Raw genomic sequence first — 18,819 nt, 5'->3', positions numbered from 1 at the left:
GACAAGTAAGTCAAGTTTGCACCTGCAAGTACTGCAAATCTGGGCGACTTGCACTACGTGCAGAGTGTTATTTAGAACTCTAGGCCCCACTTTGGTTACCTTTATTTACCCCACATTTGCCCAGTGTTCGTGCCTGCATGCACATATCATTGTTTTTGTGATTCCTGATGGTGGCAATGTAACGTTGCTGAAATATAAGATAGTATTAATTAAAGTTATTTAATTGATATTTTAGTATATGTTGTTATTTCCTGAAAATAATAATTGTGAGTAACCAATGTATAAGCCTATCTTCCAGAAAAAAACTAATTTGATGTCTTAGTTTTAGCTCTTTCCTTTGTGCAGGGTTACAATATCTTACTTTCATTCTTTTGGGATCTTCATAGTACAGGATTCTAATTAAAGAAGCAAGGCAAAAGTACTGTTGACTCTCCATTTCATATTAACAATTCTGTGTTGTGGAATGCATTCTCTCTCTCTCTCTCTCTCTCTCTGTGTGTGTGTGTGTGGATAATTAAATATTAATCTTGCCTATCATAATTATTCAGTGAAATTTTTATGAGAAAACAAATACTATTTTCAATAATCCATATAAAAATTTGATAACTTATTTTTGACTAGGAAATGGGAAAAAAGCCAGATTTATATTTGTTTTATAATAGATGTATCTTTTTTTTTCTTCAGATATTCAGTTGATGAAGGTCAAACATGGCATCAGTTTACATTTGCAAGCGAACCTCTAATTGTGAATCGACTTGAAACAAATGCTTCTAGCCCAAGTCTCCTTGTAACTATTATCAGTCAGATACCTAGTAATAGATCATGGCACTTAACAGTTTTAAATTTTACAAATGTTTTGAGAAGAAAATGTAAGTTTTAATTTAAAAAGTTTTAGTTAGTATATTAGTATATATATTTTTTTTTTGAAAAAAGAACATACAATATTGAATGGTTTTGATATACAGATTCCTCAAAAAAATACTATTCTTGGTAGTCAACTCCAGTCTGTAATTTTTATGAGGAGACCTATACAAGACAGTTTGCTTTGAATAGTCACAATTAATTCTTTTATTGTAATATGATTTCAGTAAACATTTTGCTAGCATGGTTGGCAGTAATTAGCAATACCACTCTCCAACCAGTAATCGCTAGTTCAAATCTCACCTTGAGCATGAATGTTTGGGATTATCTTTAGGTGGGAAGTGAATTTCATCACTTAATGTGAGATCACTTCCCCACTTATTGGAGGCCTGAAGTGGCTTGAAAAAGTTCCATGTTTGGTCTCAAAAGCAGAGTTTCTAGACTATGTAAAAAATAAGTTGAAATAATATTAAAAATATTGATTAAAAAGAAAAAAGAAAAATACTTAGCCCTCCCTCAGTACCAAAAATGTACTGTAGTTTGCAAATAACCTTTTGTGGGTGGGAGCAACATTAAAAAAAAAAAAAAAAAAAGTTCACTTCCAAAAACTTCAGAACATTTTGTGTGGGGGGGTTTCCATTTTTTCTAGCTACATTAAGGGCCATATAATCCAGAAACTCTTCCCTGCATTTTTGTTATTTCATTTCAGGTTTCACTTCAAGTGTCAGAATCAACTGACACTTAAAGACTTTCACAAGCATCTGTGAATTTGAACTCTTTCAACCATTGTGGCACAGCAGAGACTTTTTCTCCTTGACCACTAATGTTATCCACGTTCTAAATTTATTCCAAGCTGCAACAACCTGTATAAGGGCTGTCCAGCTAATGAACTAGCCAGTGTCATATGGTAGTTTAAAAAAAAAAAATATGTATATATATATATATATATAAAATAGAAAATAAAATTTTAAAAAAAATACAGAAGAATTATGACTAGTCTTATAGCTTAGTTGCTTTGACTGGAATTCTAGTTTATCCCAGTCTGCCATGATGGCCAACACAGATGGCACTGTTCAAGTACTACATGAGAGGCTGTGCAACATGCTGAGCACTGAGTTTTGGACAATTCGTTCAAATCCCTCTGACTTCAGCTTGGAAAGAATTTAAAAAGTGAGGGCCTGCCTATATACAAAAATACAACAATCTAGCCAAGAAATACAGAACCCTCATATCTCAAGAAGATAGTGATTAACCTATCATCAGTTCAGATTAAGAAAGAAGCTGTAAATGCCCTCAGCCTCAACTATAACTTTGCCTTAGCTCCAAAGCAAGTATCCAGTCTACAAATAATTACAAAAATAGAAGGGAATGTTTACAAATCCCCTCCCATATTGGTAGTAACATTCAGTTAGATTAGTCGACATTCGGAAATCAGCAAAGCCTCTGAAAAGGCATTTATCCCATGTGGAACTCACTGCACTTAAAAAGCTATGTTAGAACCAGAATATTATCATCTCTAAAGTGGATGAGCATAAAGTTACAGTAATACTTGATCTGAGTATGATCAAAAAAGGTCAGTTTTAATCCAAGATCAATATACTTTCTGCTTAATTGACACCGACCATAACCAAACACAAAGAAACACTAGTTTATAATGGCACTTGTGGCATAGTAAAGATTATTAAACATTCATATTCACAAGAATAATTATTATTGCAAATATTTCAGCCAGAAATTAAAAGATTATCATCATAATAATCAGAAAGTGAAGCTAGTACAAAGAATGATCCTTGTTTTATTTTCAGCTTTTCAAAATAATCACAACAAAAAAAGCACTCCGTTAGCTACAATTTATGCAACAAAGTTTCATGTAGTATGCTGTCAAATGCCTTTGCTAAGTCCAGCAGTATCACTTTATTACAAAAAAGTAAAAATAAATTTCTAAGGTAAGACCTATCTTTCACAAAACCATGCTACCCCTATATAGTATCTGTTCCTGTTTATCCAATCCTAAAATATATATCAACCTTATACATGAAAAGTGCTGTAGATTGCCAAACCTATACATCAGTGCCATGTGTGGGCAAGAAATTAAGAGGAAAGTACTAATCAGTTGATATATTTCCTTGAACAGTTAGAGGTCTGTTGATGAGAAGCATGTGAGGGAGGCTGCTCCAAAGAATAGAGGTGGATGTTTTCTAAAAACATTATCCACTTACTATCCAGCTTGAACCCTAGTGAATCACCAGAAGTGATTCACTAGGTTTATAATTGGTCAATAAGTTCACTGTCTGAAACTGGACAATAAGTGGATGCTAACAGCAACTGCTCATATTCTCATGTTTTAGTGAGAACGTATATCAAGAATCTGCACTAATCTTTCTTGTAAGATATAAAAAAGGACTGCATTTTAGTAGCATTGAATTTCACAAGATTATTCTTACCCCATTGAAGAGTGACAAGGAGATTGGAATTTAAAGCACTGGTATTGGAAGAGCTTGAATCTTGGAATTTTATAAACAGGGTGATGTTTACTAATGACTCCTCTCTTACAGATTCTCTCCATTCACTTACTCATAGATGATGCTCCTATTTCTGCATTCTTCTTTTATGCATTATGCCATTTTATTGAGTGTGGCTTCACTAAACTTCCACAACTCTTCCACTTTCCTTTAAAAATATAAAAACATGAACAGCCTGGTCAACATCTGTGCACAGTTTACCTCTGGACTTGTCGACCAGTTCTCATTCTTCTCTTTCATTCCATTTATCCCTGTTATTTGGAATGCTTTTCCCCCCATACAGTTTGCGTAGATGAATACAATCACCAGCTCTTCAAGAAACTCATTAATGAATTCCTTCTTTCTCTCTTGTCCATTGTCCATATACACCACTATTGTGTTATAGATTTTGTGACCACATGTTTGTGTTTGGGAGAGATGATGTGTGTGTCAAGGAGGGGGCAAAAATTAGGCTTTCATTTAACCTGTTGGTCAATGCATCCATAAAACTCTCACCACTACCCTACACAGAAATTAGTAATTAACACTCTGAATGCTCTCACAATCTGCTCTGATGATCATGACATGAAGTCAGAATTAGATTTAATAAAGAATACCTCTATGAAAAAATGGACGTGACAAAAAATAATTGAAAACATTTTGCATAGCAACTAAACACAAAAATAACAATAATTACAGAAATCTATAGCCATTTCATATAAAAATGGCTTATCAAAAAAATTAGCAAATTTTAACTAAATATAACATTAAAATCACCATTAAACCTCCCAGAAAATTTAGACACTTGTTTAACTCTCTGAGAATCTGCAAGATGGATTGCCATCAAAAAACAAATTAATATTAATTCATCAAATTAATACATATGTTTTCTAGGTGGTAGATGACCTTCATTAGCTGGTGAAATACCACTACCAAGATTATGCTTATTAGATGTGTGAAAAAGTGGTAAATACCATGTTCCTGAGAGTGAGGGTTCCAGTTTCCATGTTCTCCACTTAGCATGAGGGATACACTTTAAGCGTGCACCAGACATACTAAGAGACCTAAAACCATCTTCCATTTTGAGAATACATAAGTAAAAACAGTGGACACACATGCTGATTTCTGGGCAGCACATAGGGTCAAACCTATCAGTAACAAGTCAGTGCAAATCTCTGAATTTGGCTTGTTCATTTGGTACTAATGGCATTAATCAATGGGTAAATTCGATTATAGGGTAATCATTCAAAAAGTTTATAGGGAATACTTAATAAAGATATTGGTCAATAGTTTGCTGCATCAGTAAGCTCTTTTCCAGGTTATAGGATGGCTATAACTTTTTGCTCCTCAGGAATTCCTTTGGGATGCTCCCACTTTCTAGAATTTTACAGAAAAACTACAAAAGCCACTTATGAGCATTACTTCCAAGATGTTTAATGAACTCAGGGTATATATATCAGGGTAAAAATAACAAAGCAGCATGGCATCCAGGCGTGCTGCTTTGTTATTTTTCAATGATTTAAATGCTTGAATCAGTTCATTTTCAGTGAATAGCATTGAGAGGTGGTTATTTTGTTTGACATTTATATAAAACATGACTATATTTGGTCCTAATTTCTTTAGAATAGAATGCACTAATCTTTATATCTTTAGGAGTGATCTGTGTGACTTTCTGCTTTGCAGTTCTGAGTTTTCAGAGCAAGGCCCAAGCCTTGCAGCTAGAGTGGGTGAAGTCTAAATTTTCAGTTGTGGTTTTCCAATGTTGCCATCATTAAGCATTTCTAAAATTCTGTTTCCAATTTCAGGATCTGGATTTTTTTTGTATTTTTTGACTAGCTCCTCAGTTTCAGGAGACCAGAGGATGTTTTGTTTCCAGAAACCACTTCGTATGCATCATTTTGCAGCACCTATCAGTTCTCTTACAAAATGTTAGTAATTTCCAACTTCAGGTTGGACCCACCGAATGTTAGATTCAACTTGTTTGGGGTACTGTTCCCAGTAAGCTTTGCAAAAATTCCATCTTGGTCTTTCCACAGATTGTATAATCGAGATTTGTGTTCCTAGTGACTGTAACAGGTCTATGTTGAGATTGTGGAAAGTTTTCAAGTACTTTCCTATCAGTGGGTAAAGGATCATCATCGATGTTGCAAGTCACAAAGCAGAGGTCAGGATTTGAGTCTTTCTTCCATCTACCTGATTTAAAAGTTCCCTAGTCTTTTGCATCAGAAACCAGTGATAACCCAAGGCTTTTGGTCTATTCCATCAGTCTAGTACTGTTAATATCATTTCTACAATAGTCTCAGGAGTAATGTTGACTGTTAAAATCTCCTATGTAGACTGCTGGATGTTGGTAAGCAGGAAGAGCTGGGATAGACGAATTTATTTTGGTGGTTTGTAAACTGATACTATGGTTGTGCCAGCTGCCTTTGCTGTAATGATCTCAATGTTATTATGATTAGAAGAAGATAGTATTTTGCAGTTTTCCATGTTTTCTCACACATAGATGGTAGAACCATATATTGTGACAGGATGTAGCCCAGTGATGTTAGCTCTTGTACTAATCTCATCTTTCCTGATATGTAGTTCCTTAACAGAGATTACATCGATGTTATATGTCCTGCAGATTTTTCTAAGTAGTTCACTTTTGGCTCAGGAGGCATGCTCTATTATTAATTTTCAGGATCTGTAGGATGAATTCAGTTTCCCTAATTATTTGGTCAGTCTTGGAACCTTGTTGGAAAGGTCTGCTGTGTTTTTTCTTGTTATGCTTTCCTTTCATTTTGCACATATTAGCCAGGAGGTCAAAAAAAGTGACAGGTTCGGCTCTCAATAGTCATGGAAGTTTAGCCATCAAAGATGTTGCCCAGGGTGCACCTGGAGGTATTTCACGACAAATTAGCACCAGCTGTACTGCTTAATTAAGACTATATGCTGAGTTTCTTTTAAGTCATGACCCTAGTCCCAATCTGTTTTTCTAGTGTCAATACTTTTATTTTATTCCACTAATTATTATCCTTCTGGTTGTGGTATGAAAAATATTTTTATTTTTAATAGCTAATACAAATATTTGTTTTGAAATCACCAATGCATTACAGTTATTCAAATAGGCAACTGCTTTGGTATATATAGGCTCTCCTCAACTTATGATGCATGTGACTTACAACCATTAATACTCATGATGCCATTCTCATGATAACCATTCCATTAAAGTTCACCAAATATCTCCTTACTCCAGCAACCTGAGAACCAGAGCATTAATGTTGTTTTTGAAGCATTTATTATAGAAATACTTTGTCATTATTATTAAGAGAGACCTCCAATGGCCTTTCTTTGAGAAAGGCCACATATTACCCACACCACCTGTCACACCTATTCATGAACTCATTCAGACTATTTGCATTTACCACATCCAATGGAAATCCATTCCAACTGCACACACCACTCTACAATAGAAAAATCTAGCCCTTACCCCCCTTCTTGACAGCATTCATTCTCAACTTCCAAGGAAGCCCTCTCGTTCTTTCACCATCCTCCATAAAATTAAAAATTCTCTCTCTATTGATATCATGTATGACCCTTTCAGAAGTTTGTAAGTCTCAATCATATCACCCTCTTCTCCTCTTTGCTAGTGTCTGCAGCCCACAAATTCTCACACTGTCTTCATAATCTGTATTCCACAAACCAGATATAATTTTTAACACTCTTGTTTGCACTCTCTTCACTGTATCAGAATCACTGCAGAAACCAGGATACCAGACCTGTGCACAGTAGTCTCTAAGTGAGATTTTATCAAGGTCTTATGAACAGCCAAAATAACTTCCTAGCCTTTATATCTCAAGGTACATTTCAGCATTGTAATTATTGTCTGAGTTGTTTTGCAATCTTTGCTATATGACCCCTTGAACTTCAACTTTCTGTCTACTAAAACTTCAAGATTCTTAGCCTAATCAGTTTCTTCTAGCATATTACTAACATTAAACTGATAGCCAATTTCATATGCCCACAATTCTAGCTATGCAAATCAATCTGCAAGTACTATATCATCTGTCATCTGCATTCCTGATTGCCCTGCCTATCTTTGCATCATCAGCGAATAGTTCTATGTCTCCTGTCAAATCTTTTCCAATGTCATTAATGTATAGATTGAATAACAATAGACCAAGGACTAATCCTTGTGGTACACCATTGGTTATCTTACATATTTACATCCCCCAATTACTACTTTTGGATGTCTTTCAGTTATTCAAATACCCATCCTCTATCCATGCTAATATTTTATAATCCAATCCCATAATCTTCGATTTATTCAACAGTCTTCCATGCTGTATTCAGTTGGATGCCTTAGCAAGGTCCAAAAGTGGACTTTGCTAAGGCATTTAACTGAACATTTTATAACATCATTATAAAATGTGAGCAAACTAGTCAAACATGATCTTCCCTTGGTGAACCCATTCTGTTTATTGCAAAGTACAGTTCTCTGTCGATCAATTTCTGTAGGCAATCTCTTACCAACTTTTCCAAAATCTTCACTTCCATTCCGGTGATACCGATAGTTGGATACATCAGTCTTTGCACCCTTGTGTGAAGGGATTATCAAACATTCTTCCACTTCTGTGGAATATTCTCTGTTTCAAGGCTCAAATTATATAGCCTGGTCAAAGAAATAGCCAGTTTAGCTGAACACTTTTTTAGCATCATCTGTGCTGATATCCGATCATTCCTTATTGCAGAATTTTTATTCTGTTTGTGCAACAGCTCTCGTACCGCCTCCTCATACACCTAAGTTTTTTCATCCAGGTAGCAGTCAGCTGAATGTTACATGCACCAAGTTGATAGATTTTAGCAAAATGGACACTCGTTAGTTGAACAATCTCTTGTGCATATGTCACCTGCATCATACCATTTAGTAGAATTATTGTTTCATATTCATTTCATATTCTTTCTTTTGCTTGCAGCATAACTATAGAATTCTTTTGGGTTGTCTTTATCGTGCAGAGCCAGTTTATTTTCATACTCGTACTTAGCTTTCCATACAACAGTTGTGACTCTTTTGGCCTGCTTCTTATAATTTTCACACATAACATCATCCTTATCCCCACGGTATTCCTTTCGCATTATCTTTTTTTGATGAATCTCTTGCTTAATAAGGTTACACATTAATTTCACTACTACTACTGCCATATTTATTCTTCAATGCTTTTTCTTAGGCTGTTGCTGCTCCTGAGAGTCAGAAAACTGCCACAAACGTTTGGGAGGAATACAATTTCTTGCATTGTACAAAGAATGTAGATGCAGCATTTGGAGTGAGGCAACAGCTGAGTGTATGAATGGTGTTTGGAAGAAGAAGCTGCTGAAAATATATGTTCATGCATTCACAGGATATTTACAAAAGGTTGGTGACAAGTTAGTGCTACCAAAATAAATGGAGAATGACAAGTGAAGAAATAGTATCAGTTACTGAAAGCTGTGGAAAAGAGCTTTCAAATTAATTGGAAGTACAGAAAGTTGAATTGGATAGAAATAAAAAGAACAAATAATTGAAGAATATAAGAAGCCAAACACCCCTCCCCTCTGCTCCAAAAAAAAAAAAAAAAAGTTTATAGGGGAAAATTGACAGAGGTTCCTCTGTTAATAAGCAAATCAGCTGTTGGAGGAAATGAACTCTAACATGGAATATTTAGAAAAATCAATAGAATGATGCAATCTGCATTTGCTTGGCATAGAGAAATTTATACAGAAAACAAAATGCAAACTGTGCAGATTAAGTTGGATGTAATGTACAAATATTTAAAGAGACTACTTCTGCTGTCACTTCTCCCCCACCCCCCACACACACAGGTGGACTTGAAATTTCCACAAGTCATGCATTTGGCAAACTATCATATCATCAGGAATGCTTTCTGCAGTTCCTGAATTTTTTTAAGAATTTGTTGCTGATTAGCCAGCCTCGTCTGTCCCTCCAATGAACCAATTAATTAATAAATTTATGAATTATTTATGAATCTTTTGCTTTAACTAATTATTTTACTGGTGAGTGCAGAGAAACACTATACACTAATATTACATTATTTATTTCAGTACAGTTCTGCACACAGTAAGTTTATGTGTACAGTACCATGCTTCAGTTACAGTTTGCAAATTGTATTATAATTTTCCCCATAACAAAGAGATAAAATTAATTAAAAATCAAACAATAAGTGACCTACACATCTTACCATTCATGCATGTTAACTGTTAACATATCCTTATGGTTCATAAAGATGTATTTATGGTGATTTCCAACTTGTAACCTGAGAACGGAACCCCATTGTAAGTTGAGGATTGACCACATTCTTAAATATCCTACTCTGGTTACTTTCTCATGAAAAGAAATGCAATCATTGAAATAAAAACATTAATTATGTAATAGCCATACTCTTATTCATAAGAGCAAGGACTCTAGGCTTCTCTAAGAAATGTGTGATTTTCAATTTGAACTTCTTTCTTTTTCATGTAACTTATTTATTTTATTTTATTTTTTATTTTTTTCTACCTGGTGTCAAAGTACAGTGACAATTACAGTACAAAGTACAATTCATTGACCTTTACATGTCAGCTATCTTCATATAGCACCATGTAATTATACTTCAATTATTTAACCTTTCAATTATCAGATGGCAAATTGACTTCCTGATGTGATTAGATAATTGGTAGTTTACTATATTTGTTATTAATTATACTGTGGCACCTGTTGGATTTTTGGAACAGATTTTTAGGAGATTATGAATCCCCTAAAAAAGTCTGCCAGTCTTCAAATGCAGTGTGAATAAGAGTTTCTTCTTTGTCTTCAATTTTCTATCCATCCACAGCTTTTGTGCTTTATAGTAAACTTTTGTGTGAATAGGGAATACTGTACCATAAAACTGTATGCATTTTTTATAATCAGCAGCAATAAAGTTTGTGTGTGCGTGCACAAATACTGGTTGGAAAATTAAATAAATAAATTTAACATTTTAATTTTTATTGCACCTGTCATACATCGAATACCAGATATTGTCAAAAATGTCAAATTTTTTAATGTTATTTTTACATTGTGATAGGAACGAAACAATATATAACATGGGATATGCATTGAGACACATTTTTTCAGTATATTTCAAAATGAATTAGATATACTAAATCTATGAGACAGCAGAGTCACAATCAAACACAAACATAATCAGTACATAGAAACCATATGCTGTTAAAAAGCCAAACCATTCCTTTCATTGTTTTTATAGTAGCATACACACACACACACATGACTTGGTTTTCCCCAATCGGAATTTCATTTTCTTCTTAAATCCTAATTTCATAATTTAATTAAACATATGATTAATAATAGTTAACACATGTAAAGAATAATAGAATTTATTAGCTAGTGCGAATTTCTTTCTTGTTACAAGGACATTGTCAGGGAGAGAAGTGATCAGTTGATGTCATTCAGAACTGAACATGAGTCATACAACATGTATTTATTTACTTCTGTCTTGGTCATAGCTAAATAAACAGCAGAACACATCATTATTTAGAGTTGAAACATATTGGGATTTAGCTGACCAAATTATATTTTTATTGGCTTAAACCAAAATAAAAAATGATAGTACAACATGACAGAATTTCATGCTGATTAGGGCGTCGCCTGATTAAACAAAGCCCCCCATTGTTTTTTCCAGAGAACCAGGGCAAACCGCGAAAAGTCAACTACTGGAACAAATTCTAAATCCCACCCCAACTTAACATCACCAGAGTTCGAGATCAGTACTACCAACATAAGAAGCCTGAATGGAAAAGAAATGGAGCTAACTGAGGAATTGGATAAGTACCAGATCGACATAATAAGAGTGACTGAAACAAAAAAAAAGGCAGAAACTGGTGAGATCTTTCTGAGCAATAAATACAGAATGTTATATTCAGGCAATGGCCATCAAGGAAAAGAAGAGTAGCCATAGTATTCAACACTAAATACTAGTCTAATCTTCTTGAATGGCAGGCAGTCTCAAGTAGAGTGATGTGGGCAAATATGAGAATGGGGAACTGGACAATGAGACTTATTTGTGCCTATGGTCCCACAGAAGGTTCTACTAAGGTAGAAGTGGAGAAATGTTTTGATGCTTTAGAAAAAGCAACTGACACAATGAAAAAGGAAAAGTTGGTCCTTGTTGGGGATCTAAATAGCAGAGCATGAAATGATTGTCAGATATACAAAAATATATTGTGAAAATCTGGAAAAAAGAGCAAACCTAATAATAATGTCAAATACCTGTTGGATTTCTGCTCAGAACATGGATTGGTTATTACTAACACAAAAATGTATTTTTGAAATAAATATATAAATATAAATATAAAAATAAATTTATGATTATTCCAACATAAAAATGTGCACAAATTCACATGGAGAGAAGAGGCAAGAAATAAAAAAAGTCTCATTGAGTATGCTATTGTTGATAGTGATGTTTTCTCCCTGGTGCAGGACACCAGGGAGAAAACATCACTATCAAGTGTATAGAGTGTACAGAAGATTTGAAATTGGAAGTGATCACCATTTAGTCTTGAGCAGCATAAAATTGAATTGAAGCGAATAAAAATTGACCTGCTCTCAGATGTGAACTGTAGACTGAAATACACAAACATGATTGAAGGAAAAAAAATGAAAGAGTTTGAGAATAGGAACCAAACCTTGGAGATTCAATGGCAAGCCCTGAAGAAAACATTGATTCAGCCAGTGAAGAATGTGGTGAGGTTGTCTGTAAGGATAGAAAAACTCCATGGTGGACACAGGAAGTTAAAGAGGCAGTGAAAGAAAAGAAAGCATATCAAAAGTTCCTGGCAAATAAGTCAGCTTGTGCTCTAAGAGAATACAGAGACAAATGTAAGAAAGCTAAACACTGTGTAAAACTAGCTAAATAAAAGTCACGGGAATACTTTGGTAAGAACATAGAAAATAAATATCAAGAAGGTGTATTTAAATTATACATATTTGGTCATAAAATACTTAAAAAATGAGACTTTTTGTGGTTATGAGACCATAGGTTCTTTAATAATACATATATTAGTATAATCCTGCCTACTAGTTTTGCTAGCGACTGTCTAGCTTTGTCAAGGCTCGAACAGTACACAAAAGAAAATATGAGAGAATACAGAAATGTTGCTAACTGTTAGACAGTTAAGATTGAACATATGTGTGACACTTTATGCATGTGTTGAGAAGCCTCAGTCAGTATCATGGATACGTGTTGTATGCACACGCGTTACATGATTTTTCACGTATTGTAGTTCCGTTAAACTGAGCGAGTTGATTAAGTTTTTCCATATATCTTTCAGTATGGCACCCTGATTTCTGTTGAGGTTGTTACCCGTTCTTAATACCACTGCCGCTTCCTTGAAAATTCTGTAACTGTAATCATCATCTAAGTATGGCATAAAGCTATTTTCCCAGTCAATTGCATGGTTGGAAGTAGAAAAGTGATGTGCTAAGCCTGAGTTGACGTTCATGTTGTGATTGACATCCTCAACATGCTCCTGTCTGATTTCCAGGCTTCTTGAAGTTTGCCCAATATATGAAAGACTGCACGTACATGGAATTCTATAAACACCTGGATATTTGAAAAATGGTACACCGTCTTTAGGAGATCTTAGTACTTGTCTGATGGTAGTAAATGGCTTAAATACCACTCTGATGGTGTGAGATTTTAACATTCTCGCTAATCTTGAAGAGACTGAAAACATAAGGGATGACTACTGTTGAAGCGTACTAGGCAACTGTTCCTTGTTGTTGGAGGTTGTCTTTATAAAGGAATTTGTTGATGTGTTTGTAGAAAACAGACAACTCCCCTTCCTAGACACACTGGTGAAAAGGTAGGAGAATAATTTTAAACTTTCCATATACAGAAAACCTACAGATACTGGACATTATTTACATTATTCTTCTAACCATCATAGATCACAAAAACATAGCATCATTTGCATGTTACGGAACAGAGCCAAAACGTTTATTGCAGACAAAGAAGAGGTACAGACAGAACTTTCTCAAATTCCTATAACAGTATCACAGAATGGTTTTCCTACAAACATCATCAACAAATTCCTTTATAAAGACAATCTCCAACAATAAGGAACAGTCGCCCAGTACGCTTCAACAGTAGTCATCCCTTATGTTTTCAGTCTCTTCAAGATTAGCGAGAATGTTAAAATCTCACAAGATCAGAGTGATATTTAAGCCAACTACTACAATCAGACAAGTATTAAGATCTCCTAAAGACAGTGTACCATTTTTCAAATATCCAGGTGTTTATAGAATTCCAAATACGTGTGGTCTTTCATATACTGGGCAAACTTCAAGAAGCCTGGAAATCAGAGAGAAGGAGCATGTTGAGGATGTCAATCACAACAGGACAGTCTCCTCAGGCTTAGCACATCACTTTTCTACTTCCAACCATGCAATTGACTGGGAAAATAGCTCTATGATGATTACGGTTACATAATTTTCAAGGAAGCAGCAGTGGTATTAAGAACGGATAACAACCTCAATAGAAATCAGGGTGCCATACTGAAAGATATATGAAAAAACTTAATCAATTCACTCAGTTTAACGGTACTACAATACGTGAAAAATCATGTAACGCGTGTGCATACAACACGTATCCATGATACTGACTGAGGCTTCTCAACACATGCATGAAGTGTCATGCATATGTTCAATCTTAACTGTCTAACAGTTAGCAACATTTCTGTATTCTCTCATATTTTCTTGTGTATACTGTTCGAGCCTTGATGAAGCCAGACAGTCGCTAGTGAAACTAATAGGCGGGATTATACTAATATATGTATTATTAAAGAACCTATGGTCTCATAACCACAAAAAGTCTCGTTTTTTATCAAGAAGGTGGCAAGATATTCTGGAGGTTGAAGAAGGAGCTCAGAAATGGAGTAAAGAGTGCTGTAAAAGGAATGAGAGATGATAAAGGTGACATGAAAACAGGAGAAAAAGATATTCTTGAAGTATGGTGTAATTACTTCAGAAATTGCTGAATGAAACAAGCAGTGAGCACAGTGGTAAAAAACACTCAATAGGGATGCAGTCAGGAATATATATCCATACATGAAGTAGAAGAAGCTGTCAAAGGCCTGAAATGTGGAAAGGCAGCAGGAGTAGATGATATTCAACCAGAATTGCTCAAGTATGGAGGTATAAAAGTCTTACAGTGTGGCTGGACTGCATAGTTCAGAAGGCGTGGACAGAGGGACAAATTCCAGTTGATTAGAGTAGAGGTCTCGCAGTGCACATATAAAAAAGGGAAATAAAACTGAATCTGAGAATTAGAGGTATTTCTCTACTGAGTGTTCCGAGTAAAATATATGCAAGTATACTTGAGGAATGGTTGAGAAGGATTGTGGAAGAGAAGCTTGGTGAAGAGCAAGCTGGATTCAGGCCAAATAGAGGCTATCAGGATCAGATTTTCACTTTATGACAGATAGTCGAGAAATCATGTGAATATAACAAAGATCTGTATTTAAGCTTTGCTAATCTGGAAAAAGCATATGACAAGGTGCCAAGAAAGAAGCTATTCAAAATGCTACAGTTATATAGTATCAGTGGGGCATATCAAGCAGTACTTAGTCTTTATTTGAGTTGTAAGTCAGCAGTTAGAATTGAAGGAAGTACAGGAGGGTGGTTTAATGTTAAATCTGGTGTCAAACAAGGATGTACATTATCCCCCTCTCTTATTCATTATCTATATGGATCACATTATGAAGGAAAGTGGTATTAAACCTGATATCAAAATTGGAGATGTTAATGTCGGCTCTTTGCTTTATGCAGATGATGTTATACTTCTAAATAAATCTGCTACAAATGTACAAGATTCCCTGACTAAAGTTAATAATTGTTGTAATAGATATGGTATGAAGGTCAGCATTAAAAAGACAATGAAAATAGTCAGAATCATTGAAAATGTCAGCTGTGTTATGAATGGAGAACCTATAGAACAAGTACAACGTTTCAGCTACTTGGGCACGATTTTTAGTGAAGATGGTAAATTAAATATGGAAATAGACTACAGAATCAACAAAGCTGATATGGTAGGAAGTTAACTGAATAAACCTATATGGAATAAGAGAGAAATTAGTCAAAACACTAAATTAGCTCTATAGAGGACAGCATTCAAACCAGTTTTAACTTATGGATCTGAGAGCTGGGTCAGAAATAAAACACTTGACCAAAGAATAGAGACCGCAGATATGAGAGTCCTGAGAAAGATTAGAGGTGTGAACAGATGGCATCAATGGCAATATCATATTATAAATGAGAATATTAGGAAAGAACTTGACATTGCCAGCATCCAGGAATGCGATAGCAGAGCTAATCTCAGGTGGTATGGTCACTTAAACAGAATGGGCGAGGAAAGATTAGCAAAACAAGAGTTCTCTGCCAAGTTGACAGGAAAAAGACCCAGAGGAAGACCAAGATATAGGTGGATTGATATAGTAAAAAGTGCCTTAGAAGATAGAAATATAAGATCTGATAATGTTATAGTCTTGACAGGTAACAGATTGATTTGAAGGAAAATTGTAGATAGGAAGTTAGTAATGATAAGTTTCATTTAGTACTATCATATCCTGTACACTCCTTGAGGGTATATATATCAGGAAGTTAATGAAAATGATGACAAATGGCATCAGGGAGAGAAAAACATCTCTTTTACTGATGATGTCCTTGGAAAAAGGAAAAAATGTATAGGAGCTAATAAATGCTGTTATTCTTTACATCTTTTAGCCGGTATTAACTCTTAATATTAATATTTGGTTTACCGATCAAGTGTTGATCAATTTTATTAACTGAACCAACTAGTTTCGCCACACTTATCTGTTGGCATCTTCAGGACACTCACATATAGATTTAAATAATCTCACAGTTATGCGTAACTGCAAAACTGACTAGAATAATTACAAATAAAATAGTATCTAATGTGTTTTGCAGTTACGCATAATTGTGAGATTGTTTAAACCTATATGTGAGTGCCATGAAGATGCCGTTGGTTCAGCTAATAAAATTGATCAACACTTGATCGGTAAACCAAATATTATTATTTACTAATTTATGATCAAGAAAATAACCTTCATGATAACTCTTAATATATTTCTTCGTTCTCATTCCTTGCTTGTACATGGCACTAATTTAAAAGTAAAATAAAAAAAAACTATATAATATGTCTGCTGCACATATTCCTTTGAAATGTCTAACAATTTAATTATATTTCAGAGAATTTTTTTTTTTCACTCATATGACTGTGTGAAGCAGTTTTTAATTTTCACGACACACACATGAAAAATTCTTGTGGAAAGGCTAGGTGAAAGTGGAAATGTATTAAAATTTATTTTAATGTATATCCTTGTATACGTTGTAATTTCCTTAAGCTGTTTAGTAAAAATGCATAACCAATGCCTTTCCACGAGAATTACGATAATCCACAGAGATGCCATTGCACGTAAAGCCCACCATTACAGTAAAATAAAGTTAAAGCTATCAAGACAACTGAATCATCTCGCCTTCCTAAAACGCTGCCGGGATAACCAGGTAATCCCAAACTCTCTTCGCAAAACGCTCTTCATATTTATAACCACGCCAGCCAAGCTTTGCTCAGGGAACAAATCGCTATGACTCGCCGTTTCCTGAATGATGCTAACTTAGCTATCCAGGCACTCGAAGATGACCTTTCAAGCATCTTAAACCATGAAATTTGGTCTATTCTGTACAACATCTCGTGCACTGCTGTGGAGAAAGAATTTAAAAAAGTACGAGATCGACACATCAAAAAATTTGAAAATTTAAAAAAGAACTCGAACTCAAAACCACAACTTTCTACCAAAACAGTAGTCAACCTTTTGTCAGTTGGTGTGAAACCTGAAGCATTCGACGCTCTCTCACGTGACCACAACTTCACCATTGCTCCCAGAAGAATACCTGCTGAAGATATTATGATACAAATTGAACGTGGGATACGACACCTTCCAAACCAGGTCACCAACAATATTAGACTGGATGTGGCTTGTGTTCTGACCAAAGCAAAACCACCAAAAACTAACATGCCCAGTAAGGAATTTAAATCTCTACTAGAATTAAAGAAAAACAAGGAAATAATAATCACCAAAGCGGATAAAGGGACTGCCACAATATTGCTTAACCAAAAGGATTACACAGGTATAGTTTGCCCACCGTTTGTAGGTCCCTGCTTCGCGTCTTTCCAAGAATAGTAAATTCATGCTGAAGGGGAGAAAGAAATGAAGGATGTCCGAATTGGTTGCCAACACGCGAAATCACGTGCTTTATAGGTAAAATTTTCCAACTGTTATACAAGCAACATAGTTAACTACAATAATCATAAAAGAGAAGTTAATTTTCTGACCAGTAATAATAAACAACTCATCCCACTGTACGGACTGATTACCCTATTATCGGAATGGATTCTCCTTTTTCTGAGATGCACAGAAGTGTCAAAGGATCCCTAATCGGCAGGCGAACTATAAGCTTAATGCTCTATTGTTAGATCGGACTACTTACCTCCCTATCGAGTACAATCCCACCAACTCACCGATTAGAAAACTCCACAGTCTCCTTAAGAAGGTCACTTCTTGGCCTGTAGAAGTCACTAACAAATTAAAATCATTTAACTCCATTCCTCCCCGTATTTATGGACTCCCAAAAATACATAAGGAAAATGTGCCATTACGTCCCATAGTGGATGGCATTGATTTCCCCACATACAAACTAGCTAAACTTTTAGCCAAAGTTCTCACACACTATACTGGCAACACACCTTCACACATAAAAAACTCAGCCCACTTCAAAGCCAGCATAGAAAACCTTACACACAGACACACTGACGTAATGGTCAGTTTTGATGTCTCCTCCTTATTCACAAATGTCCCACTCAAAGAATCCTTAGAGCTCATCCAAGCTAAATTTCCTCCTGATATCACAGCCCTATTTCAGTTCACAATGCACTCAGGCTATTTTGTTTGGCAAGGAAAATTACAAACAAATAGAGGTGACAGCCATGGGTTCTCCACTCTCCCCACCCTTGGCCAACTTTTATATGGAGACTTTTGAAGAGAAAGCCTTAAACTCTGCCCCACAAAAACCAGCCATATGGCTTCGCTGTGTTGTTGATGATATGTTTGCTATTTGGCCACATGGCTCCGATGCACTCCTTTCCTACCTAACACACTTAAACAACCAACACCCCAGAATCAAATTCACCCTGGAAGAAGAAAAAACAACTGCCTTCCTTTCTTAGACACACTAGTCACCCACCAGCCTGATGGAACCTTGGTTTTCTCAGTCTATAGAAAACCCACCCATACAGGCAGATACATTCACCAACAATCCCCCCCCCCCTCGCAACAATATGGTCATTAAGACACTACACAACAGGGCTAA

General features: G+C 35.3%; 1 protein-coding gene across 2 annotated transcripts in view; it reads left to right on the top strand.

Annotated features, from left to right (window-relative positions):
- The window catches only part of LOC150109287 (sortilin-like), a 508,125-nt gene that overhangs the window by 331,014 nt on the left and 158,292 nt on the right, over nucleotides 1-18,819 (top strand). For both annotated transcript variants that reach the window (XR_016549652.1, XM_090406996.1), the window contains exon 18: nucleotides 685-869. Coding sequence is in view for 1 of the 2 variants with exons in the window: in XM_090406996.1 (XP_090263122.1) it covers nucleotides 685-869 (185 nt within the window). In the remaining variant the exon portion in view is untranslated. The remainder of the gene's footprint in view (nucleotides 1-684; nucleotides 870-18,819) is intronic.

The sequence above is a fragment of the Typopeltis vanoorti genome, chromosome 2 (genome assembly GCF_054136105.1).
Source record: "Typopeltis vanoorti isolate ZY-2024b chromosome 2, IOZ_Tvanoo_1.0, whole genome shotgun sequence".
Lineage (NCBI taxonomy): Eukaryota > Metazoa > Arthropoda > Arachnida > Uropygi > Thelyphonidae > Typopeltis > Typopeltis vanoorti.
This window is presented reverse-complemented; position numbering and strand designations above follow the sequence as displayed.